The sequence below is a fragment of the Podarcis vaucheri genome (assembly GCF_965113315.1).
Source record: "Podarcis vaucheri genome assembly, chromosome: 5".
Classification (NCBI taxonomy): Eukaryota; Metazoa; Chordata; class Lepidosauria; order Squamata; family Lacertidae; genus Podarcis; species Podarcis vaucheri.
In genome coordinates, this window is record NC_138763.1 from 11,644,360 (window position 1) to 11,670,369 (window position 26,010).

At 44.1% G+C, this 26,010-nt stretch overlaps 1 protein-coding gene across 5 annotated transcripts in view; it reads left to right on the forward strand.

Annotated features, from left to right (window-relative positions):
- Positions 1-26,010, forward strand: part of PEX5L (peroxisomal biogenesis factor 5 like) — a 173,588-nt gene that overhangs the window by 52,310 nt on the left and 95,268 nt on the right. For 3 of the 5 annotated variants that reach the window (XM_082224205.1, XM_082224209.1, XM_082224207.1), the window contains exon 2: positions 9,518-9,625. The exons of the other annotated variants lie outside the window; for them this stretch is intronic. In XM_082224205.1, the coding sequence (XP_082080331.1) occupies positions 9,518-9,625 (108 nt within the window). The remainder of the gene's footprint in view (positions 1-9,517; positions 9,626-26,010) is intronic. 5 annotated transcript variants of the gene reach the window in all.

The following is a 26,010-nucleotide window of genomic DNA, read 5'->3' on the forward strand; positions in this document are numbered from 1 at the left end:
ATTTTCAGCTCCAAGACTAATAGGTGCATTGCAACGCAACTTATACTTTGGAATTTGCACGGCTCCGAATTGTGCGATGCCGCCCCCAGCTCAGAAAAGTACCAAAACGTATCTGGAAAAAAATACATATTTAGAAATGCATACATTGAGGCAAAATTGATATTTAAAAGTGTCGTTTGTGTTAAAATACTATTTAAATATGCATTTAATCTTAAATTTTCATGCAAATGTGTGGGGGGGAATCAGAGATTTATATGGAAATGGGATGGAATGGTTTTATGAATGAACACGTGTAATTGACACGAATTGGAACTAGACTGAGCCTTCCACCCTTGGTAGGTTTTCTGGCATACAGCTGATGGGATACATCAGTTGTTTGCAAAGCTCTGTGCACCATGATTAGGGGAGTCAACTTTGCAAATCACAGAACTTCAATAATTTCATTATAGGAAACTGACATAAACCATAAAACACTTTGAAGCTCTTGGAAGCCACCCAGAGTGGCTGGGGAAACTCAGCCAGATGGGCGGGGTATAAATAATAAATTATTATTATTATTATTTATTTGAATTCCCAGACTCATTGACGTCTGCTGAGGATGTAGTTGATCTCCAAAATCTGTCTGCGCTAGCTCCGCATTCGCATTAGCGCTGATCTGCTGCTCTTCCCATAATACTACTTTCATTCTCGGTAGCAACTATATGTATGGAATCACTTCAAGGGTCAAAAAGAGAAAAGGCTAATAATCTGCAGGAGACTCTGCTAACTCAGGTGTAAATCACCAGTGCTAATACCAGTAGAGGCATGTCATTTCCCCTCTGGGAAACCTCCTTTCTTCTTTTCCCTGCACAGGCAGGTGAGATTAAAGTCCTGGAATTAGTCGCTTCGTGTGGAGAGGTGAGAGCCTGCCATTTCAGAATGGCTTGATTATCTCAGGATGTGTTCAAAAGGAAAAACACATACAATTTCCTGCCAGAAATTGTTTTGTTCAGGTTGCTTCCTTAATGCTGGCAACTTTCTGCAGAGTGGAAAAGCCACTGTTCCACTTTTCAGTAAGAAAAGAAATGCTACATCGTTCAGACACACACACACACACACACACACACAGAGAGAGAGAGAGAGAGAGAGAGAGAGAGAGAGAGAGAGAGAGAGTAGTTGTACAGTGGTTTGATTTCACCCCCAGAAGCACACTCCATTGTCTCTCGAGACAGATGGATGCCAACGAAAACAAAGGAAATGGTAGCACTGATGATTGGTCTCTGTTTTATCTATAAGGTAAAGGTAAAGGGACCCCTGACCATTAGGTCCAGTCATGGCCGACTCTGGGGTTGTGCCGCTCATCTCGCTTTATTCGCCGAGGGAGCCGGCGTTCAGCTTCCGGGTCATGTGGCCAGCAGGACTAAGCTGCTTTTGGCGAACCAGAGCAGTGCATGGAAACACCGTTTACCTTCCCGCCAGAGTGGTACCTATTTATCTACTTGCACTTTAACATGCTTTCGAACTGCTAGGTTGGCAGGAGCAGGGACCGAGCAACAGGAGCTCACCCCATTGAGGGGATTCGAACCGCTGACCTTCTGATCGGCAGGTCCTAGGCTCTGTGGTTTAACACACAGCACCACCCTGACCTATTCCAGAGAACATATCTTAGGGTTGCCATATTTTGAAGAGCAAAAAAGAGGACAGCTTGGGCTGGCAGCGGCCGCAGCGTGCAGAGCAGCTTGAGACCCAACCTACCCACCCCCCAAATAAAACCCAGACATTTCCTTAAAATGTAAAAATCTGCCCAGATGGGCATGTGAGCCCCCCAAAAGAGGTCAAGTCTGGGTTTTCCTGGATGCATGGCAACCCTACATATCAACACCAGTCAGGACCAGCCTTGAACTTCAGCAGTCACCCAGGTCCGGGAGCCCAGCTCTGTGCTAAATGCTGAAAATCTTGTAAGTGATTTCATACATATGCGGGATCTTTTCCTGAAATGTGAACCTTTGCAAGGTAGCAATAATTATCCTTTGATCACCTAGCATCTGGTACCCAGTCTAGGGTGAACATGTACAAAAAAACGCTTCAGAACCTCTAGCAAGTGTGTAGAAGGGGAAACTGCAGCCAGAGCTTATCTGCAGAAATTACCTTTCCTACAAAAGTGTTAAAGGTGCAGAAGCCATGGCCCCTTTTGCATTTGACCACACTAATCCAGCAATGATCTGAACATGAGTCACTGTTATTAGCATCACCGAGTTATGCATATTCCTGTGTGCCATACGTGGTCTTCCAGGATTACTGAGCTGTAGAGAGAAAGGGTGTGTGCAGATTTGTTTCAATACACTGAGTGAGTGAGGATGTCCGGCCAGTTCCTATCACTGTGTAAGAGGTGATATAATCATTATATTCAGTACCTAAGCAGCATACAGCCTTTGTGCTTCCTACTTCTGTTAGAATAACCAGAATATTCAGAGCCTTCTTGCAATTCCAATGTATCTGCAATAGGTGAGAGCTGTTGTTTTTTAATTGGGTCCCCTCTAACTGGCATGTGTTCAGGCCTTTTGGTTTCTGTTATGTCAGGGGTCAGCAAACTTTTTCAGCAGGGGGCCGGTCCACTATCCCTCAGACCTTGTGGGGGGCCGGACTATTTTTTTTTGGGGGGGGGAGAATTCCTATGCCCCACAAATAACCCAGAGATGCATTTGAAATAAAAGCACACATTCTACTCAAGTAAAAACACCAGGCAGGCCCCACAAATAACCCAGAGATGCATTTAAAATAAAAGGGCACATTCTACTCATGTAAAAACACGCTGATTCCCGGACTGTCCGCAGGCCGGATTGAGAAGGCGATTGGGCCGGATCTGGCCCCCAGGCCTTAGTTTGCCTACCCTTGTGCTATGTCATGGCACTTTATTTGCCTGACAAATACTTTTCGTTTTCATTTAGGCTAGCCTAAAGATAGGAGGTGTGCCAAAAACACTGATAAGTCTTGACGTTTCTTTGGAAGTTGCCACTTAAGTTATAAAGAAAAATGGTTGAGGTGGGGAGAAATGATTCTTGAAATGTCTACCCTCGTTATTTCTTCCCCGTGCAAACAATTAGAAACAGCCAGAACACACTTCGTTTGCTCTGAGGAAATTTTGGATTTAGTGGAAGAGTGCCATGTCCCTGGAGGCAAAATCTGTAAATGCTTGAGTAAAGACATTCCCTCTGCTTCAGTAAATTTCGAGACTTGCTGGGTTATTGGCAGAATAAACCCCCTGTGAGGAGCACTGGAAACTTTTCTGAATAAATCTTGAATTCTACACATACTCCTGAGTGATTGTAAAAGGCACTGTTCTCTAATGAGTCTTCAAATGTTTGCGCGAGGCAATTTTCACTTGAGGATGTTTCTATGGGAAACGATTCACAAATGGGATCAAATGAATGAATGAATGAATAAAGTAGGCTGCCATGAGTAGCTGCGGCATGTAGTCTGAGGGGTGTATCCGGAGATCCCTTGTCTCACCCGAAGGCACAATTCTCGAAATCTGAACTGCAGATTCCGACACGGGAAGCAGCTTGCAAGTTTGCAAAGGGAGAAGTTCCAGGAAGTCAGGCCCCATTGGTCCATTGATCTCAGGAATCTCTTCAATGACTGGCAATGTGTCTCCAAGGTTTCAGGCAGGGTTCTCTCCCAGCACTACCTGGAAATGTTGCCAACGATTGAATCTTTTGTGTACAAAGCAGGTACTATGGCCCTTACCCTCTGAAATAAGGCACTGCACTTTCCTCACGCAGCCCTGCCAGATGTGCTGCACTCAGTGGCGTAGCGTGGGGGTGCAGGGGGGCCAGCCGCACCGGGCGCAACATCTGGGGGTTAGGGTTAGGGGCGCAAATCCATGGGTTAGGGGGCGCAAATCCATGGGTTAGGGGGCGCAAATTACTTGGCTTGCCCCGGATGCTGACAACCCACGCTACGCCACTGGCTGCACTGCGTGCATTCATGTTTGTGCCAGCACTGCACATGGATAAAGTGCCTACCCGTCCTTTGGACGGCTCGGACGCTTCTCCCAAGGGTCAGTTGACCTTCTAGAATGCACTGAACCCTCAGTTTCTTGCTGCCTTGGCCACACCAGCTCTTCTTCCACCCCAAGGTCTGCCGCAGCAGTGCTTCAACCCAGGTCTAACTGAGTCCAAAGAAAAGAAAAAGTTGCCGTTGTTTCCCAAAGAGAAACACAGTCCCATAGAGAGAACTATAAGGGCTTCTTCACATAGTTTGTTGAGGTGACAGCTCTCTTGCGATAAGGATTTTGGTATGCTTGTTTCCATTATCAGACGGTGCATTTGTTCGATCTAGCAATCTGCAATTGGAGTTTTACTTTCCCCATCTTATCCTGATGTGACTCAGCCCAAAGATACTGTTCCTTGAAGAATGACTCACCTGGAAGAGCCGCGGAGAGAGGGCTTTCATTGTTCAAGCTAGGAATGAGCTCACAATTGCAGGCGCATCCTACCTGTTTTGGATCAGGTCAAAGGTCCATCTCATCCTGCATCCGGTTTCCATTTGTGGCCAACAGCAGAACTTAGGACCAGACTGCAACAGAGCTCTCCCCACTTAATAATTGTGTGGGCACCATGTAGGTGACCCCTGACATACCCTGGCTGTCTGCAGTTCTCCATGGTTTTAGGCAGGGGTCTGTTGCAGCTGTACCTGGAGTTGGCATGGACTCTGTAAGTGAAGCGTAGGGACTTATCCACACTTCTTGTTGTCCCACTGCTTTCCCCCGGGGAAACTGCTGTTTCGCTCTCAATCGGAGCAAATGGCAATTCGGGTTTCCACCAGATTGCCATTTGTTCTGATCTGTCATTAAAGAGTGGGTTTTCCATTGGAAATGAGTGGGCAATGGGGAAACCACTCAGACCCATGCCTAGAAAGTGCGAGCCAAGCAGAAAACTGCTCAGACCTGTGCTTTCTAGGTGCAGCACAAATGAAGGTGTGAATGAGCCCTGAATGTAGCTCTTGGTTTCCTGTATTCTTTTGAAAGAAAGTACTTCTTCAAAAAGGGACGCGGGTGGTGCTGTGGGTTAAACCACAGAGCCTAGGACTTGCTGATCAGAAGGTCAGTGGTTCGAATCCCCGCGACGGGGTGAGCTCCCGGTGCTCGGTCCCTGCTCCTGCCAACCTAGCAGTTTGAATGCACACCAAAGTGCAAGTAGATAAATAGGTACCACTCTGGCGGGAAGGTAAACGGCGTTTCCGTGCGCTGCTCTGGTTCGCCAGAAGCAGCTTAGTCATGCTGGCCACATGACCCGGAAGCTGTATGCCGGCTCCCTTGGCCAATAAAGTGAGATGAGCGCTGCAACCCCAGAGTCGGTCATGACTGGACCTAATGGTCAGGGGTCCCTTTACTTACTTCTTTAAAAGGAAAGCACTTTTTCATGCAGTGTATTGCTAAATTATGGAATTCGCTCCTACAGGAGGCAGTGATGGCTGCAACATGAATGACGATGAGGATAAATTATATGACTCCCATCTGACTTTGCTGCCCCAGCCACTCTGGGTGGCTGCCAACAAATTACACATATTAAGCACAGTAAAACACCAAACATTAAAAGCTTCCCTATACAGGGCTGCCTTCAGATGTTTTCTAAAAGTCAAATAGTTGTTTATTTCCTTGACATCTGGCGGGAGGGCGTCCCAAGAGTGGGAGTGACTACCCAGAAGGCCCTCTGCCTGGTTCCCTATAGCTTCACTTCTCGCAGTGAAGGAACCACGGGTAAAGGTAAAGGTAAAGGTAAAGGACTTGTGGACAGTTAAATCCAGTCGAATTCATCTGTGGGGTGTGGCACTCATCTCCACTTTCAGGCTGAGAAAGCTGGTGTTTGTCCGCAGAGAGCTTTCCAGGTCATGTGGCCAGCATGACCGCATAACTAAACTGCTTCTGGCGCAAAGGAACACAATGATGGAAACCAGAGCGCACGGAAACGCCGTTTACCTCCCCGTCGCAGTGGTACCTATTTATCTACATGTGCTGCCATGCTTTCGAACTGTTAGGTTGGCAGGAGCTGAGACGGAACAACAACAACAATTTATTATTCATTCCCCAGGCACTCTGGGTGGCTTCCAACAGAATATTAAAATACAATAGTCTATTAAACATTAAAAGCTTCCCTAGTGGGAGCTCACCCCGTGGTGCAGACTTGAACTGCCCTACTTCCGAATGGCAAGCCCAAGAGGCTCAGTGGTTTCGATCACAGCGCCACCCGTGTCCCCTGAGGGAACCGCCAGAAGGCTCTCGGTGCTGAATCTCAGTGTCCAGGCTGGACAATAGGGGTGGATATGCTCCTTCAGGTATGCAGGGCCTTTAAAAGCAATTAGACAAAATCATGGAGGAAAAGGCTACCCCTGGCTACTAGCCATGATGGCTATACTGCCTCCACAGACAGAGACAGTAATGCTTCTGGTCGCAGGAGGAGAGAGGGCTCTTGTGTTCGAATCCTGCTTGCAGGCACCTGACTGGCCACTGTGAGAACAGGATGATGGCCTAGATGGGCCATTGTCCTCATCTAGCAGGGATCTACTTGTGTTCTTATATATCTGCTTTTCAAATGCTTTTTTCTTAAGTAATACGGCAAGGACCTCCAAATCACAAGGTCTTGGTGGCTGACATTAAAAACAAAACAAATAACAATAAACCTACTTTGTTATAAATCCCAATTTGCATCCCACAGCAAGTAGTTTATTAGTGTTGATTTTCTCAGGAGCTGACATTGCTCCATGCACTGTGGCCTGCAAAGGAATAATGAAACACATGCAAGAGTCCCCTGCTTGGGTATCATTTTTCTTTTGCGGAACAGATGACACCTGGGGTATAGGAGGTCAGTTTAATGAGAGTAAATGAGATGGGGGAAAGCAAAGAGAGGTGTCGCCATTATTTTTGACAAATAGCATCAGGGATTTAGCTCATTTGTGACTATTTTAGAGTGTGCAGAATTAAAATTGCTAAAAATAAACAGATAAAATGTGGTCCAGCTAGCTTGCTCTATTACTTCCCTTCCTGATAACCATCCTTTGTTGTTGAAAGACGTCAGTTAACTGATAAGATATTAATCACTAGACGGCAAGATCCCTATAGGGATTGTTTGCTGCTATAGCTCCAGTGTCTCCTTTTACGTATACCCACACTGACATTGCTGAGGATTATTGTAGTACCCAGAAGGCAGAGGGTGCTTTATAGAGTAATGTAAAGAAAATATAGGTCCTTGCCCTGAGCAGCCTACAGCTGACATTTAGACCTTCCCTAATTCTGATAACTTAGCTAGATTCTGCACATGGAAAGTTCATATGTTAGGGATAGGGTTTTATTTATTATACTCATAATCCCCCTTGATTCCTCCGCCCCTTGTTCTTGATTTCTTTGTGGAAGGGGTGTTTTGATATGTGGGAACATGTATTTATTTACTTAAATAAGATGTATAGCATTTATAACCCACCTGTTTCTCCAAAGAGCTCAAGGTGGTGTACATGGCCTCCATCTCCCCGTTTCATCCTCACAACAACCCTGTGAGGTAGGTTAGGCTGAGACAGTGGCTGGCCCAAGGTCAGCCGGTGAGCTTCATGGCTGAGTGGGGGAATTGATCCCTGGTCTCTCCCAGATCCTAGTGCGACACTCTAAGCACTACACCACAGTGGCTTCATGTCCACTCCGCCTGCATTGTGAAATCGTACATAGTCCATGAACTATTCCATATGCTTTTCCTGTATGCTTAAATTGGATTTGAGGCAGTGGAGATGAAAGGATACCTTTGTAGCTACCAAAGAGCACGTCAGCTGCTCAGGAACTGGCTCTCTCTATATAAACCTACCCGGACCCGATGATCATCATCTGAGTACCTTCTTAGTGTGCCTCCTCCATGAGAGGTCCGGAGGGTGGCAACACGAGAATTGGCCTTTTCTGTGGTGGCTCCTTGTTTGTGGAATGCTTTCCCCAATATGGCACCTTCAATATGCACCTTTATGTGCCAGGCGAAAACATTCCTTTTCAGCCAGGCCTCAGACTTATTGACATCCACTACCTTTTTAAATGTGCTGTGGGAGAGGGGGTTATTGGTTTGTTTTTGTTCTTATTTTTATTGTGTGTTTCGTGGGTTTTATATTGTATTTTTACATTGTGAACTACCCTGAGATCTACGGATGATGGGTGGCATATGAATTTAATACATGCATACATAACCCAAAGAGGGTTATCAAAGGCTCTCTGCTCATCTTCCTTTCTACTTCAGCCTCAGAGTTTGTGTCCAACAGACAATCTTTCCTTGTTTGCAGGAGGAAGCATTGCAGAGCAAAAGCTCCGCAATGATGAAGGTGAAATATACTGGACAGACCTTATTAAAATGATCAGCAGTACCTGCCACTCAGCTGTCCCACTGCTGTCAGGGCTCAGCAAGAAGCAAATGCAGCACTGCACATTACACGAGGCTATCGCTGTGCGAGACAACTTGCATTGCCTGCCTGTTCCTCCAGCCCTTCCCCTCCTACACACACAGACACACAGACACACAACCCACCGATTCAGTGTAATAATAAACAGCACTGTCAGATGGACATCATATGTGCATTCTCCATAGTTCTGGTTCCTGCTCAGATGGGCATCCGAAATCCCAAGCCTCTTTCCATGACAGAAGAAATATGGCGGATGACAGCCTTTTTGCATTCCATTGAAGAGAAATGATGGCGTGCAGGTCTGCTTGGGGCATTTGGAACAATTCCTGTTGTTGGTATTGAGCTGGGGAATATTTGGATTGCCCTGCGTTTTTTTTTTAGCTGGAGGCAGACACTAGTTTGTTTATTCCCCCTCTCTCTCTTGGAGGCTTGAAGGAGGTGGGTAAAGGTGGTGACTGCTGGTGATGGGTACTTTTGTCTGGTTTGACAGGTCTTTGTATTGCTTCAAATACTACCTTGATCAGAGACAACAGGGGGTTCACCTCATGGGAAGTGACGCCTCTTCCAACAGCCATCTGTCCCTTGTCTTAATATCGTAGGCCACTTCTATGACTGAAGAACAAAGTAATATGTAGGGGTGACTGGGTGCAATGACTGCAGTGACCGGGTGGCAGGGGGTGAAGCTTTCCAGGGGGAAATGAGATCATTCTTACTGCAGGTTTGTGACTAAATAAATGGCCTCTTCCTCTATGGCAAGTAGGGAGTTTGTGGACTCTCCTTCCTTGGAGGTTTTTAATTTGGGTGGCCATCTGTCATGGATGCTTTAATTGATATTCCGCCATTGCCTTTTCTTCTTCTTTTTTAAATGTAGTGGAATGTATTTGAACTGGTTGTTGTTGTTTGGCATGTGTCACAGGTGGGTTTTTAGGCTTTTGTTTTCTTCTGGCTTTTCATATTTCATTTTAAAGTCTGTGTTATATTTGCAAGTTGCTTTGGGTTGCCTTTTGTAAAAAACAAAAATGCAACTTAAAATGTAATAATAAACACATAGCTTCTCTTCTGCACGCCTAAGAAATGCATTTCCATTGCAATATATCGCTCCCTTTAATAGAAAACTTCGATGGCGAGTGCTGACAGGAAAGGAGCTAAAAACAAACGAACAAACAAGCCAAATTGTAGGGAGGAAAGGAAAGAAGCTGTGCTGCAATCATGGCTAATGGTGAGTTCTGGAAACTGTTGTACAATGTCTAATCCCCCGGGAGAAATTCTGTGAAATGTGCCCCGTCAATTTCCCTGTCCAAAAGCAGAGTGGCAGAGTTTTGAGAGGCCGTTTTTACACAGCAGTCTTCCTCTCATTCTCACTCCATATTTAATCCAGATGCTCCCACCAAGCTGCCCTGTCTCGTTTCCTTATTGTGTCTATTCATTCACATATTGCCCTGTTATTCAGAATATTAAACCCATAATTCAAGCTTGTCTTCTTTTCCCCACTCATTGCTTATCTCATGAAGAAGCTAGTAGTACACATGCCAGAAGCAGAATTATGTGCTTCGATCCCTGATGGAAAATGTGGAGTTTCCGAAATGAAACAGGTGACTTTGTTCCAAGGCTGCCGCAGCTAATATAACACAGAAAGTTATTCAAAATGCAAGATAAATATACTTTTCAACCTCAGCCATAGCCATCTGGCACCTCGGAATTTAAAAACAAAACAGAACACTCAGGTTCTCAGGAGATATTCTGTTTCTCGCACAAAAAACAGGATAAAAACACACACAGAAGTGTAAAAACATTCAGGCCATTAGTACCAGCCTCCTGCTTAAAGACATAACACTGAATAGCTCCCCCAACCCGCAAAAAAAATAATAAGCTAATATTCTTTATTCTTTGAGGGAGCAATCCTATGCACAGGAAGCTGGCATTAAGCAAGTTTGCGTAAGTTAAGCAAGCATAAAGTTACGCCAGATCCAAACTCCATTCAGCAGTGGGGCTGCTGCTCTGCTTAAGTCTGGCAAAGCGTGTTCTCCTTCATGGAGAGCACGTGTTGCGTTGGGGGCCGCCAGGACACTCCAAAGTTGGGGGCGGACTAATTGATCGTTGGCCACTGATGCAATTGGGGCTTCCCTTGTTGCTGGGAAGAAGTTAATGCTGCCATTTGTTGACTGACAGCCAGAAATGCTAAAACTCCTTGCACGAGGCTAGGGCTTCCTCTTTTCGCCCCTTGCATCGGATTGCCCGTCCCCCCCCCTCCCTAGAATTAGGGTTGTTCGCTTTGACCTTGCTATGCCTGTCATGGGGTCGTCTGCTCTTGGGGCAGGGACCCGGTAGGAATTTTGTCTATCTGATTGGCTGGGGCCATTTGGTTTTTGCCTACTGCGTAGCAAATCGTCACAACTTGTAAGGTTGCGGTTAGGCATTGGTTTGTGGTTTGGTTGGTTGAGGGGCAGTGGTTGAGTGCCTGCCCTTGGTAGGTTGAGTGCCTGCCCCTCTAATGCTGCTGCTGCGAGGGATTCCGTTAAAGGAATTGGGGGCTAACTATTGCTTGCCCACTCTGTCAAGGGGGCTCGGGCCATAGCAATGAGCTCCTGGTTGCATTTGGGGGTGAGGGCAGGTTCCCTGCTCCGTCGTTACCCCCAAGTGTATTCCCCTATTCTGACTTTCGCATCGTGCGGAATGTCAGTCTGTCCCCCATGGTGGGGGCAGATAGTCGCAGCCAATGCCTAAGCAACCACTCACAAATTTGTATTTTAATAAAGTTCTGGCCAAAATTATGCCAAAAATCTTAAACAAAAAATTCTGTGTGATGTGTGAGTTATTGGGGTGGCCCTGGGGACCTCGACACGCAAAAGGAAAGCAAGTGCTTAGTGTCAGGTCTCCAGGTCACATGACTGGAGTCAACCTAAGTCCCGCCTCTCTGCATTTTTGTGTACATTGCCCCACCCTATTCCACCCCCATTGTGTCTTTTCCCAGGTCCTAAAGGACCTGAGTGTTGGCAATTGTGCCTAAAATGGTTGTCGCCTGTACTGCGGGAGGGTGTTATTGGGTTATTGGGCTGTTGTTTTTATTTTGATTATGTATTTTGTGCTTTTATATTTTGATTTTCTTCTGTGAACCGCCCTGAGACCTCTGGGTATACAGTGGTATATAAATTTAATAATAATAATAATAATAATAATAATAATAATAATAATGCTCTTTTCAGCAGCTGTTTTTTGTTTAGGCAAAACCTATCCAGACATGTTGATGTGTTTTCATCTGGACTTAGCTTATTGTTGATTTTAATGATTTTCTAAATGTTTAAAATAGTTTCTGCCCTTTTTCACTTATATTGTTTCATTCTTCTTGTAAACTGCTTTGAGATTTTATTACAATCAAGCGGTATATAAAATTCATGCAATAAATATATCAATAAGTAGATGGACCAGTGAGAAGCATGAGAATGTGGGAAAGTTCCCAAGGGAATATGTTACTTGTCTAGTAATAACTCCAGCTGACATAGGAATGGCTCAGTGTAGCCAACAAGCGCTGAGCTCATCTATATTTTACACCCCAATGAGATGGTAAGAGTTCTGGGCTGTTCCTCCAACAAAAGCACCCTGCAGGGGAGCAAAATAACACATCATGGAAACAGCTATAGTCAACTTTTCTTGCTGCTGTGTGTGTCATTACATGCAGGGAATTAATGTTGTTTCGTGAGGCAGTTCAATTAAAAAAGCACAGAATTCAAGTCACGGCTGCAAAGGAAGGGGCCTCTTGATTCTTGCTACCTTTTTCTTTGGTTTAACTTTCCTGCTCCTGACATCATATGGCATCAAAAGATTGAGTTCAATGGGATTTACTTGTTTGCCCTGTGGAGAACCATCTATCTGTACCGTGATTTGTATTGGAGTCAGTCAGTTGGTGGAACTCAATGGGTGTCTGGTTCCTTCAGCCTTTGCTGAGTCCCTGTTAAAATTCGTTACCGACTATGAGGTTTTCCTCTCCTGAGTGCAGAGCTGCACTTTTTAAATATATATATATATATAATTTTTATTGAATGATTTTATGTTACAAAAAATTACAACCATACTACCACTAAATATAATTGAGAAATAAAAATTACATACATCAATATTTAGTTTATTTGTTATTTACCATCTTATTTCCTCCCAAACATTCCATACAAAACACACATATGTACAGACACACACACACAAAAATGATAATAATGAAAGTAAATAGTTTCCCCCCTTTTATCTTACAAAATATTTTCTTCAATTTTGACTTCCTGTCAAGTCCCTTTGCATATGTTTTATCTTACAATCGAGTGTACACAAAACAATAAACCTTTCTATATAAATTTTCCAATACATTCTGAAAACATAATAAATCCTTAATTGTCATCCAACTCCTTTTACTTCCTTTGTCACTCAAATGCTAGCACGGAGTCAAAACTATTATTGTATTTTTGAACATATCCTCTATAACCATTCCATTTTTCTGCAAGTTTTTGCTTTGAATTTCCTCTGAGTTTGCTGGCCACAAGTATTGCAGTTGCATACAAGAATACCTCTCTTAGATTTCTTGGTATCTCTTTATCTAAAATACTTAATAGAAATGCCTCCTTTTTTTAGTAAAAGTTATCCCTATCATCTTTTTTAATTCATCGTATATTTCCCCCCCAAAAAAATCTGCACTTGGCATGCATAGGAGAGCGTTGGCTATCCATAAATGTTTTCTAATTTCTACAATTTTTTTTGTTAAATGTTTTTATTGAAAGTTTTCAACATAAGGTACAATAAAAGCCAAGCAACTAATCTAAAAGAAGAAAAAGACACTGGAAAGTCAAAATAAGAGGAAAAAACAAAAAATAAAGAAGCAAGAGAGAGGAGAAGCTATAAAAACCCTCTATCACATTTGTCTCATATTCTTTATCCAGCTACAGAAAAGTAGAGCTGGGAACTTCTGTTCCTTCCCACAGCCTCCTACCCTGGGGGATCCTTTTTACCTGGTCTCCCACACAGGGACTAGAATATTTTCTATATTCTAAAGAGAGGGAGAAAATATAAACAGGCCTGCTCCAGAGCTTTCAAAGCATGGTGCGATAATGTAAATAAAATAGTGGCTATTCTGACCCCGGCAACAAAATGCACACTGCAAAGCGTATTGTTCCCCACAGCTAGGGGAGAAAAATTGGCTTTGCTGCAATAAAGGTAAATTGAAAATGAATCGACTCTTGCTTCCTAATGTCTTCAGCTTGTAGATCATTTACTTGTGACAATGCGTTAAGAAAAAAGGAGACTTTGTCAGGGCAGTCTTGGATCTGTGGCACGGTGTAATAAATGCCCTGCATTTTGAAATTCTGGCATCAGAGCTATAAATGAACCCATGAGGAATATAATCACGTTGCTTCCTGCTCCGAAAATATTCTCCTTTATTGTGAGGAGGCTGAGGCTTAATAACAGAAAGGAAATCGATTGCTTCTAGTAAACTGGGATATGCAGAGGTGCCGCATCCCAGAGAGTTCACCTTGTAATTGTATTTGAACTATAGCAAAGGGGAGAGTACATAGAAACTTCGCAGCTGCTTTATAGCAAGGCCATTATAGCACTGGTCCATCAATCTCAGTACTGTAGACACTGGCTGGCAACAGCTCTCCTGGGTCTGAGATGGGACATTCCAAGTCCTACCCTGGAGATGCTAGGGTGAGTTGTGGGACTATCAGCATGCAAAGCAGATGTTCTACCACTGAGTTGCAGCCCTTTCCTTGAGTGTTGGGCATCACGCAATGCGCTCTACATGGGGCTACCTTTGAAGGTGACCCGGAAACTGCAAGTAATCCAGAATGCGGCAGCTAGACTGGTGACTGGGAGTGGCCACCGGGACCACATAACACCGGTCCTGAAAGAACTACATTGGCTCCCAGTACGTTTCCAAGCACAATTCAAAGTGTTGGTGCTGACCTTTAAAGCCCTAAACGGCCTCGGTCCAGCATACCTGAAGGAGCGTCTCCACCCCCATCGTTCAGCCCAGACACTGAGATCCAGCGCCGAGGGCCTTCTGGCGGTTCCCTCATTGCGAGACGTGAGGTTACAGGGAACCAGACAGAGGGCCTTCTTGGTAGTGGCGCCCGCCCTGTGGAATGCCCTCCCTTCAGATGTGAAGGAAATAAGCAGCTATCTTCTTTTTAAAAGACATCTGAAGGCAGCCCTGTTCAGGGAAGTTTTTAATATTTAATGATGTATTGTTTTTAACACTAGATTGGAAGCCGCCCAGAGCGGCTGGGGAAACTCAGCCAGATGGGCGGGGTATAAATAATAAATTACTATTATTATTATTATATATTCAGATAATGAACTCCCTGATCACAGTGATCAAAACAACCTCAATTTACCAAGGCCATCAAAAACTAACTAGATTTTTTTATTTAAAAAGTTACACCTATTCTAGGAGATGCTCATACTCAAGCTTTGGCAAGTTCCCAGTGAAAGGAAATTCTACAGTTGAGTATCAACCACCAAGGCTACCTTTCTGTATGCCTGCATAACCTTGACTTGATGCACTCAAAGTGTGTCCCCAGTCAGAGCTAGTTTGTGATGGAGCCTAAGGATGGAGGTAGCATTGTCAAGTATCTTTTAGGCCCAGAATGTCTAGGGAGGAAGGTATGATGGGGGAAGGATCACTGGCTTCATTGTTACAATGCTAGCAAATTAACTGTGGTTGTTGTGTGGTTTTTTTTACTGGTTCATTGCCATGCTTTTGCAGTAGCTACTTATCACTCAGTTGCATTCATAATCCGAGAAACTACACAAGACTGAACATCAATGCACTTTCAGGCGTAGTTCCTTCTATCAAGTGGATGCAAATTGTATTAGTTCTTACTTGTTTTTAATATACCTTCTTCTGAACCAGATGGCACATTTATAGATATGCTATTTTTATGTAACGCTAATACTTTCAGTACTAGGTTATTTAAACATTTCTCCCATTATGAGTCATTGCATGAAGCGGTGCTTTTTAAAATAATAATAATAATAATAATCTCCCACGGTCCTAGGTATGTCACACAATACCTTGGGGCTAAGATAAACAATGATTTCATATTACCAGCGGCTCATCAAAATTGGATACACTTTCAAAGTAATGCGTACAATGCATCTGCTGCGTAATCAGCTCCCAAACCAAGTGGGGTTGGGGGTGGGGAGGTAGAAGGCCCCATAATGAAATCTGCGAACGTCATCCACTGACTTGCTCAATTTTAGCCAATCATGCCTGTTATGTACTGAAGTTCTCACCCTGGGCCAGCAGGGGGATACTGTAGATAGTTTTCACTCAGGTCCACGTCAGTTATTTTAGGCGGGAAACCCTGGGTGGTTGTTGCTACAATGTTGACAGCCGGCTGCCTATAAAAGCAGGCCGGCTGAGCTGTTTGCTGTTCAGTTCTGTTCCAGCTTACAAAATAAAGAGCTGCTTTGGAGAAATCGCTGTGTCGTCTGCCAAGTCTACCCACTATTCAACAATGCCTTCCCTTATTAGACTAGTAGCCCCCCTATACTACGCCACTGATTGGATGTCCCCCAAGTTGTAGTATTATTGGGGAGGGGCTTATCACTGTTCACTTTCTTCACAGAATGCATAATTTTATATACCTCTTTCATGCTCCCTTTCGCTTTCCTTTTCTCTAAAGTCCGTCACAATACAGGTATGATGTTCACATGTGGGGAAAACCAAAGATTTGCTTCTTTCAATAAAATGTTTTTTCGTGGTTGTTCCTTTCCTTTCCATACAGTCATAGGTCTCTGGTACCATTAACCTTGTAACATGTCAAAAACGGCTATATTGTGATCTCTTTTAAGCAGAAAGATCGTTAGCCTTAGTACCCTTTTGAATATTAATAAAAGTGACAGGTGGCTTGCAGAGCAGGAAATCGGACAAAAGAAGCCAGCAGCAACTAAGGAGCCCATTGAGGAAAATACCTGTCTAACCAAGGGGAAAAAAGGACTCTACCTGGCTGAAAATAGATGAGCACAGAAGTAATGCCATGTTAATCATGGGCGGTGGAGGGAGATATACAGAGAAGATAGATGTGATGGTAACTTATTACTGAACCAGCTTCTTTAGTGGTGGTGACTGGTATTTTGCAGAATCATTTCCTCTAGTACCAATTTTCAGAGTGAGTAATGATCCTTCTGTAGCAATAGCTAGCTTGAGAATGCTAAGTAGCTGTTGCGGGAAGTAGAGGGGAATGGGAGAATGAAACTTTTTTTGTTGCAGCTGGTCCAACTTGTGCTATGTTATCCCTAAGCCTTAACATGCTGAGGGAGAGATGCTTTAGAGTGGTATCAACATCTTAAGCAGTGAAAAACTCCTTTAAGTTCATTTAAGGGAGACTGAGGATTTGGAGTGAAAAACAGAGAAAGCTGAGGTGTGTTAGGCGAAGAGAGAGTAAGTAATGAGTGGAGGTAGTTAAGAGCCTGGTAGAGTCAGTGTAAATGAATTCAGGATTAATTTGTTGCTCAGTTTGTTTCAATAATCATTCCTATATGATAATGATTGTCTCTGCTCTTCTACAAATGAAAAAGAAATTTGCACCAGTTTCTTGTTAGTCCTTGGACATGAGAATTATTTCACACAGGATAATGCTGATATATCTTGGATACATACTCTGCAGTGGTATTTGCAGAAGATCTAGAAATGTGTATTTTCTGCATCCTAGAAAGACGAGGTTTTATGTTCATCTCCCCAGTGTGGTGTAGTGGTTAAGAGCGGTAGACTTGTAATCTGGTGAACCGGGTTCGCGTCTCCACTCCTCCACATGCAGCTTTTTGGGTGACCTTGGGCTAGTCACACTTCTCTGAAGTCTCTCAGCCTCACTCACCTCACAGAGTGTTTGTTGTGGGGGAGGAAGGGAAAGGAGAATGTTAGCTGCTTTGAGACTCCTTCACGTAGTGATAAAGCGGGATATCAAATCCAAACTCCTCCTCCTCCTCTTCTTCTTTGTCTTATTCTTCCCCACAGCCCCAAAATGCAAGTTTTTAGCCATCAAGACTGCAAAAATATTTTAAATTTCAGCCCACCCTTCCTCCAATAAATTCAATGCAGCTTTCATGGCTTGTTGTTGTTGTTGTTTAGTCATTTAGTCGTGTCCAACTATTCGTGACCCCATGGACCAGAGCACGCCAGGCACTCCTGTCTTCCACTGCCTCCTGCAGTTTGGTCAAACTCATGCTGGTAGCTTTGAGAACACCGTCCAACCATCTCATCCTCTGTCGTCCCCTTCTCCTTGTGGCCTCCATCTTTCCCAACATCAGGGTCTTTTCCAGGGAGACTTCTCTTCTCATGAGGTGGCCAAAGTATTGGAGCCTCAGCTTCAGGATCTGTCCTTCCAGTGAGCACTCAGGGCTGATTTCCTTCAGAATGGAGAGGTTTGATCTTCTTGCAGTCCATGGGACTCTCAAGAGTCTCCTCCAGCACCAGAATTCAAAAGCATCAATTCTTCAGCCATCAGCCTTGCAGAAGCCCCGTGAGGTGGGTTGAACACAGACAGTAAGCATTTCTGGATGAGTTGGGATTTGAACTTATGTCACCATGGACACTGACCCAATATCCCAGCCTAAAAGTAGCCATCATAGTGCCCGTCATCTCTGACTATTGTCCAATCTGACCAGGGCTAATGGGAGATGGTGGATTCCTACAGCATCTGAGGGACACAACGTTAGCCACACCACTCTGGGTAGGTTTTTGGTACATGGATAGTGAATGGATGGCAAAATCAAGAAGCTGTAAGAGGGACTGGAGATAATTTCCAGTAGTCAAGGGAAGAATGGGACGCGGGTGGCGCTGTGGGTAAAACCTCAGTGCCTAGGACTTGCCGACCGTATGGTTGGCAGTTCGAATCCCCGCGGCGGGGTGAGCCCCCGTCATTCGGTCCCAGCTCCTGCCCACCTAGCAGTTCGAAAGCACTCTTTAGTGCAAGTAGATAAATAGGGACCGCTTTATAGCAGGAAGGTAAATGGCGTTTCCGTGTGCTGCGCTGGTGCTGGCTCGCCAGCTGCAGCTTCGTCACGCTGGCCATGTGACCCGGAAGTGTCTTCGGATGGCGCCGGCTCACGGCCTCTAGAGCGAGATGAGCACGCAACCTTAGAGTCGGACACTACTGGCCCGTACGGGCAGGGGTACCTTTACCTTTACCTTAGTCGAGGGAAGAACTTCAGTACCCTGGACAGATATTTGCCTATCCAGTGGTATTGATATAATTGTTTTTAACATGTCTTTTGTTATGTATACTAGCAGTCTGCAAAATAACAAAGCTAAAACATGTGTAGCATTTGTTCCAAGGGTTTTACAGTCTAAGACTGGGGTAAGCTACTGAGTGGCAAAGACAGCACAAGTCGGACATGAGCAAAAGCAGACTGTGGATGCTTTTCTGTCCCCAGCAGAAACAAAGCCTGGCACATGAGGCAGAGGGCCTCGAAGGAAACAAATCTGCTTATTTTGCAAATTTGCTTACTTTGCCTAATTTATGTAGGTCTCCAAATTTTTATTAGTGGAAACCCAATCCATGATGGTTGAGTTTTCTGAAAATGGGCTTCCATGACAGTGATATTTTTGGCCAAGGTGTTTGCCTGCATGCCACTGTTGCTTTAGTTCACAGCCTTTTCAGGTTTTTCAGTGCTTCAAAACAGTGTGTTGACAAGAAACAATGTCAGAACGAAAAAGGAGACCTACTGGATCAGGCAAAGTCCCACCCACTGAAGTATTTTCCTTCCTAAAGTGGCCAGCCAGATGACTTCAGGAGGCATGAATCCAACACACATGTCCCTGGCATGTGGTATTCAGGGGGACTAGTTTACTTGAAGGATCACCTCACTCCACAGGAGTCTGTTGAACTTTACAAATGCCACGTAATGTTTCTTCCACTCTTTCAAGAAATCAGCTCCTGAATGTGGCAGCACCTACAATTTGAAACTCCCTGATACTAGGCAGCCGCCTTCACTATATTGTTTTCAGGAGCTGCTAAAAACATTTTCTGTTCCAGCAGCACTACCGCGGCACGTAATTTTAGCATGAACTTTTAACAAGTGATTTTAGTGAGGATGAATGCTGGGGTTATTTTATATTTTAAAATACAGTGGTACCTCGGATTACATACGCTTCAAGTTACATACGCTTCAGGTTACAGACCCCGCTCACCCAGAAATAGTACCTCAAGTCAAGAACTTTGCTTCAGGATAAGAACAGAAATCGTGCGTCAGCAGCGTAGTGGCAGCGGGAGACCCCATTAGCTAAAGTGGTGCTTCAGGTTAAGAACAGTTTCAGGTTAATAATGGACCTCCAGAATGAATTAAGTACATAACCAGAGGTACCTCTGTACTTATGTAGCCTTTTTCTGATCTTTGTTTTTTATTGGGTTTTTTAAAGGAAACTTTTAGGTGTCTGTTGTAAGCTGCTTACAAGACTTTTGCTCTATTAATCAATATATATGTAAATCATGTCAAATAAAAATAAGAGATACACTACCTCAAAGCCTTAGGTGTACATGAATCTCTGTCAAAATGGAAATACCTTTTAATATCACAAATCTTTAGCGCATCAAATTTTTAAAAAATAATTATCAAGGAGTTACTGCATTTGGAGGCGGGTACTTCCCCAATGCAGAGAGGTGCTGACAGTGTTCTAGATACCAACCTTCTGGCCGTCTTATGGCCATAACGCCTGGAGCCTGAGATCAGCCACCTCTCTCTGAAACACATTAGCTCGGCCTCTCCTTGGAAGGAGTTGTCGTAATGGGAATGTTCCGGTGATTTTCATGGAATTTATTTCCACAAAATGTACTTAGTGTCTGGAGAAACGAGCGCTACATTTGATTAGTGTGTGTATTTTATAAAGCCTCACTTCAGGGCCTCGCTTGGGTTTTATGATCATGACAGAGAGCGTGTCAAGGATGTTTTGGCAATGTCTTTCTGTTCCGTTATGTCTTCAGCTTATCAAATGGGAACCACGTTCCCTTCTCACCCCCGACATCTTAACTACGTTTGCGTGCCTACAAACTGCAAGAGAAGCCTTTGTCATTCAGCAAAAGTTCAAATGCCCGCAGGGAGCCAAAACGCAAAAGTCAGTAATTAAAACCGTGCAGTCTATTTTGCTGTTGTCTGAGTGTTTTGACTGAAACAAATGCCTTGCGCATTAAACGGGAATTGTATTTGTACCCGCATATGGGGAATGGGACAGGAAGATCGCTGGACTGTTTTGGGAGCTGGTTTGAAATTTAACAAGGCAAAACACAGCACTCTGCCCTGTTCCCTTTTTATAAAAGCAGCATCTGTAATATCACTAGTGTAGAAGGGATGTTGGCAAATGAGTGAGGACCTCAGTGTCCCTTTCCTGCGTTTCCGAAGAACCACACAATCAGAGTGTATTAGTTGAAATTAAAGTTAACTGAGCCATCAAGAGAAAAGGTGGGTTTAAGCAATTGCTTGAAATTAACTTTCCCATCAAAACTGCATAATACACTTCCCAAAAAGCGGTATAAACGTGACCGCTAATACTTACTTGTTTCTTCTAATGGGGAGGAGGAGAACTATGTATACCACCTTGAGTTTCTTGGAAGTAGGATATAAATGTAAAATAATAATAATAATAAATGAGGCATGCTGTAAACAAAGTTAAGCGTGTTTCATTCCTGTTGATTCCAGTGGGGAAATTGGGGAAGCTATTCATTCCCTCTTGCTGAACTCAAAAGGACTTAATGCTGGCTGGATTGTGCCTTTCATAAATGCTTTCTTCTGTGCTTTGGCTCACTGGGTGCCCTTGTGGTGTAAAAGGTGGACTAGGTGAGATTGGAAATGAACAATCCTAGAATTGTAGACTTGGAAGGAACCCCAAGAATCATCTAGGGGACCACTTCTTATTCTTCCTGTTGTGAAGGATGAATCTATCAATGGATCTGTGACTACAGTGTGGCATAATGGTTAGAGTGTTGGACTATGGCCTGGGAGAGCAGGGTTCAAATCCTCACTCAGTCATGAAACTCACTGGGCGACGTTGGGCCTGTCACCATCTCTTAGCCTAACCTACCTCACAGAGTTATTTATGAGGATGAAATGGGGGCTCATTGGAAGATAAAGGGGACTCACTGGGCGACGTTGGGCCTGTCACCATCTCTTAGCCTAACCTACCTCACAGAGTTATTTATGAGGATGAAATGGGGGCTCATTGAAAGATAAAGGGGGTATACAAATGGAATAAATATATAATAAAATACAAGTAATGTCTTCTCAGTGCCAGTTCCCCATTTGTGGAACGCCCTTGCTGGTGAAGTGCCACTGTCTTAAAGGTAAAGGTAAAAGGACCCCTGACCTTTAGGTCCAGTCGTGGCCGACTCTGGGGTTGCGGCGCTCATCTCACTTTATTGGCCAAGGGAGCCGGCGTACAGCTTCCGGGTCATGTGGCCAGCATGACTAAGCCGCTTCTGGCGAACCAGAGCAGTACATGGAAACACCGTTTACCTTCCCGCTGGAGCAATACCTATTTATCTACTTGCACTTTGACGTGCTTTCAAACTGCTAGGTTGGCAGGAGCAAGGACCCAGCAACGGGAGCTCACCCTGTTGCGGGGATTCGAACCGCTGACCTTTTGATCAGCAAGTCCTAGGCTCTGTGGTTTAACCCACAGTGTCACCCACGTCCCACCTCTGTCTTACTTACTGTTATATTACAGGAGAAATTTTTAAACATTCCTATTTACACAGGCATTTAATGTCTGAAACCTGCCATTCCTGACAACCCTGAAATCATTGGCTGACAAGAATGTGGTTGTTTTAAAACTTGTTTTAGCATGTTTTTAATAGTTCTGATGTGTTTGGCTCCCTGGGATCCTTTAAGAGGAAGGATGTGATATTAAATAACAATAATAATAGTAGTAGTGATATAATAATAATAATAATAATAATAATAATAATAATAATAATAATAATTGCTGAAGAGCAACAACAGCAAAGGGCTTTTGCTTTCTTGTCTCTGGGGGCTACCCAGAGATGTGCAGGTAGCCATTGTTTGCATCAGGAGTCTGGACTAGATCTAAAGGTAAAGGGATCCCTGACCATTAGGTCCAGTCGCGGACGACTCTGGGGTTGCGGCACTCATCTCGCTTTATTGGCTGAGGGAGCCAGCGTACAGCTTCCGGGTCATGCGGCCAGCATGACTAAGCTGATTCTGGTGAACCAGAGCAGTGCACGGAAATGTTGTTTACCTTCCGCCAGAGCGGTACCTATTTATCTACTTGCACTTTGATGTGCTTTCGAACTGCTAGGTGGGCAGGAGCTGGGACAGAGCAACGGGAGCTCACCCAGTCGTGGGGATTTGAACCGACCTTCTGATCGGCAAGCCTTAGGCTCTGTGGTTTAACCAACAGCACCACCCGCGTCTAATCCAGAAGAGCTCAGCTTATGTCCTTATGGCTGGTGTCACACAGGGAGGGATAGCTTGCCCTTCTTCTATAGGAGAAGCACAGTTAGATTTTCCCCCATCCCATGCATTACAAGTAATGCTCCTTTGCTCTAGCTAACGATTTGCCAGCTTGGCAAATTTGAAATGGCCCTGGAAGACCCAGGTGCTGGCAAGGTCTTAAGCTCTTTCAATGGAAACCATGGTATTCCCGTGTGACTTGCTGCCCTGATCACCTGAGTGTTCTTTAAAAAGCACCTGCAGAATTTATAATGAGCAAGAAGGCAGCGGAGCCACACAGAGCTGTGTGCCAAGAGACCCAATTAGTTTCCAGTGCAGCTGAAGAGCAGGATAGAGCCATATATAAAACCTTGGAGGAAATGTGAAAAGCAGTGTTCTGACACGTTAAAAATATACCTTGCGTAGCACCTCCATGATGAACTTTAATCCCAATCACTGCTCTCCATCTCAGAAAGGACCTCACTAATGTACCACTGACAAAACCTGCAAAATGTAAGGAGTGTGGATGACCCCGTGTCAGCTACAATGCTGGTATCTCTGTTTCATTTTGTACATGTAGCCCAAAGAGTGTGCCATCTCTTTGAGAAATGAAAGCAGATAAAGGGTTTTGTATCCTGTTCCACCAAGCCATTTTTGGGACCACTTTGTAGGTTTCCATGCTCTCAGATGAACAAAGAGTCTTGTGATGCCTTCAGGACTAACACATCTGTCATGCCATAAGTTTCCGTACAGTCCATCAACAGATGAAATTGCTTATACCCTAACAAAACAAAACAAAAATTAATTTGTCTGCAACATCAGGGATATGGTAAGGGGAGAGAAATTGCATGCTGGTTAGTTTGACATCAGTTCTGCGAAAGCTGGAAAGCATAATTAACGACAGAAAGCTGAAGGACAGAGAAGAACAAGTCTTGCTGGAAAAGAATCAGCATGGCTTCTTCAAGAGAAAGTCTAGTAAAACTACCTTTTAGAGTTCTCTGAGAGTGTCATTAAGTATTGGTAGCAACTATCCGGTAGACATTGTGTATTTATTTATTTATTTATTTATTATTTCATTCATGGATCACTTCCTAAGAGGCGTCTTTATGATAGACTGACATTATATAAAACAGTTATATGTATGAAAGCAGTTTAAAACAATTGCGTAGAAAAACTATTTAAGAAATAGCTAAACTATAAACAGTTTTAGACAACAACACGTATCATAAAATCACTGCTACCAATGGGGATTTTTTTTTTTTTTTTAGAAGGCTTGTTGAAAGAGGAACTTCTTTAGACGGCACCAAAAAGAAAAACAGAGAAGTCTCCTGTCTGATATGAAATGGATATACTTAGGGACCCTGCTAGCTTCGGTTTCATGCGAGACACTTTATATGATGCATCCTGTGTAGTTGGTTCCATTGTACCTTTTGCACAAAGGAATACACAAAGGACCTACTTTTTCCTTCCCATTTATATAATAGCAGGCAATAGCAGGGCATCATTTGCGAATTGCAAACAGGATCAGTAGGAGCCTTCCTATGGATTCTCATCCATGTGTGTATTTTGGGGAAATGCCAACAAAAATTAGGGAAAGTGAAATGTTCTGAGCGGATTAGAAAAAAGAGGACACGTGAAAGCGATAGCAATACAGGGAAGTGATTAAAAAGTGCCAGTTTTGTTCTGTGTTTTATGTGTGTTACTTGGTTGTTGTTGTTTTTTTTTAAAAAAAGACTGTAGCAGGAGGATCAAGCAGTTAAAACAAAGCTGCATTAACGAAGGTTGAACATTCATTTGTTTAAATGAGGATGGTTTGGGATAATGATCCTTAAGCTGTAGAAAGAGGGAACATGCACAGGAAGAACGGGGGGACTCCGCAGATGGCAATGTGAGAATATTATGTTCTAGCAATAACAGCTGGAGGAAACGATGCCTGACCAGCTGGAGCTTAAAATTCTCTTCTGTTTTGAAGAGGGCAGGGGGGCATCAGGGCTGGGGGAAAGTTCCTTTAAACTCACTATCCTCGTTCGCTGCAGTTCATGAAAATGTTGTGCTCTCATCCGCCACTCTGAAATCCTCAGCTCTATGCAAGATTAAGAGCATAAGGATTGCCTTGCAGAATCAGAGTGATATCCACTAGGGAGCCCATGTGGAAAGGTCAAAGCTTTGCATACCGGTGGTCCCAGAGATTGACACTGTGTGGCTGTGGCTCTGCGGGGTTTCAGGCAGAAGTATCTCACCTGGGGGAGTCTGTTGGGAATCAAGCCTTTATCAGGAGAAACTGGCCACTCTCCAGGCACCCGGCTTGACCTCCCTGTCTGCATTTCCCGGCAGGATACAGGCTAGGTCGCGATAGGCGATCCTTCTCGGTGTGAGAAGAACACACCACTCTTTCCTGCCCCCCCCCCCGGGCAGGGGAAAGAGATAGACAGTATTTACATGCCTTTATTTCTGTCTTTACAGCGTTACAAAAAACACGACTGCTCTCTTCAATCTCCAACAGCCAAGAGGCAAACTCCTCCTGTACTTCCTGTACAGCTCATATTACACACTGAGCTAATTCCGGTGCTTCGCACTGTGAATAGACTGTCCCTCTGTTTCCCACGGAACAGTCCCAACATTCCCATTATGTTTTGCTTTCAAGCTACCAGCAGCTCGCGGCCGCATTGCTTCTATATCGTAACAGAGTCAGGGATTGAACCAGAGAGCTTCTGTATGCAAAGTTGATACTTTACCATTTTATAGAATCACAGGCTTGAAGAACTGGAAGTGGCCATGATAATAATAATAATAATAATAATAATAATAATAATAATAATAATACTTCAGCCCTGGGAGATATGTAGTCTTTGGAAAATGAGCAAGCACCACAGAGCATGTACAGAGTGCTTTCCTCCTCTCACCACTGAGAACCTGCCCACATGCAAATATTCCCCAGCCACTCTGGGCGGCTTCCAACAAAACACTAAAATACAAAAATCTATTAAACATTGAAAGCTTCCCTAAACAGGGCTGCCTTTAGATGTCTTCTAAAAGTTTGGTAGTTATTTTTCTCTTTGACATCTGGTGGGAGGGCATTCCACAGGGCAGGTGCCACTACCAAGAAGGCCCTCTGCCTGGTTCCCTGTAACTTGGCTTCTCGCAGTGAGGGAACCGCCAGAAGGCCCTCGGCGCTGGATC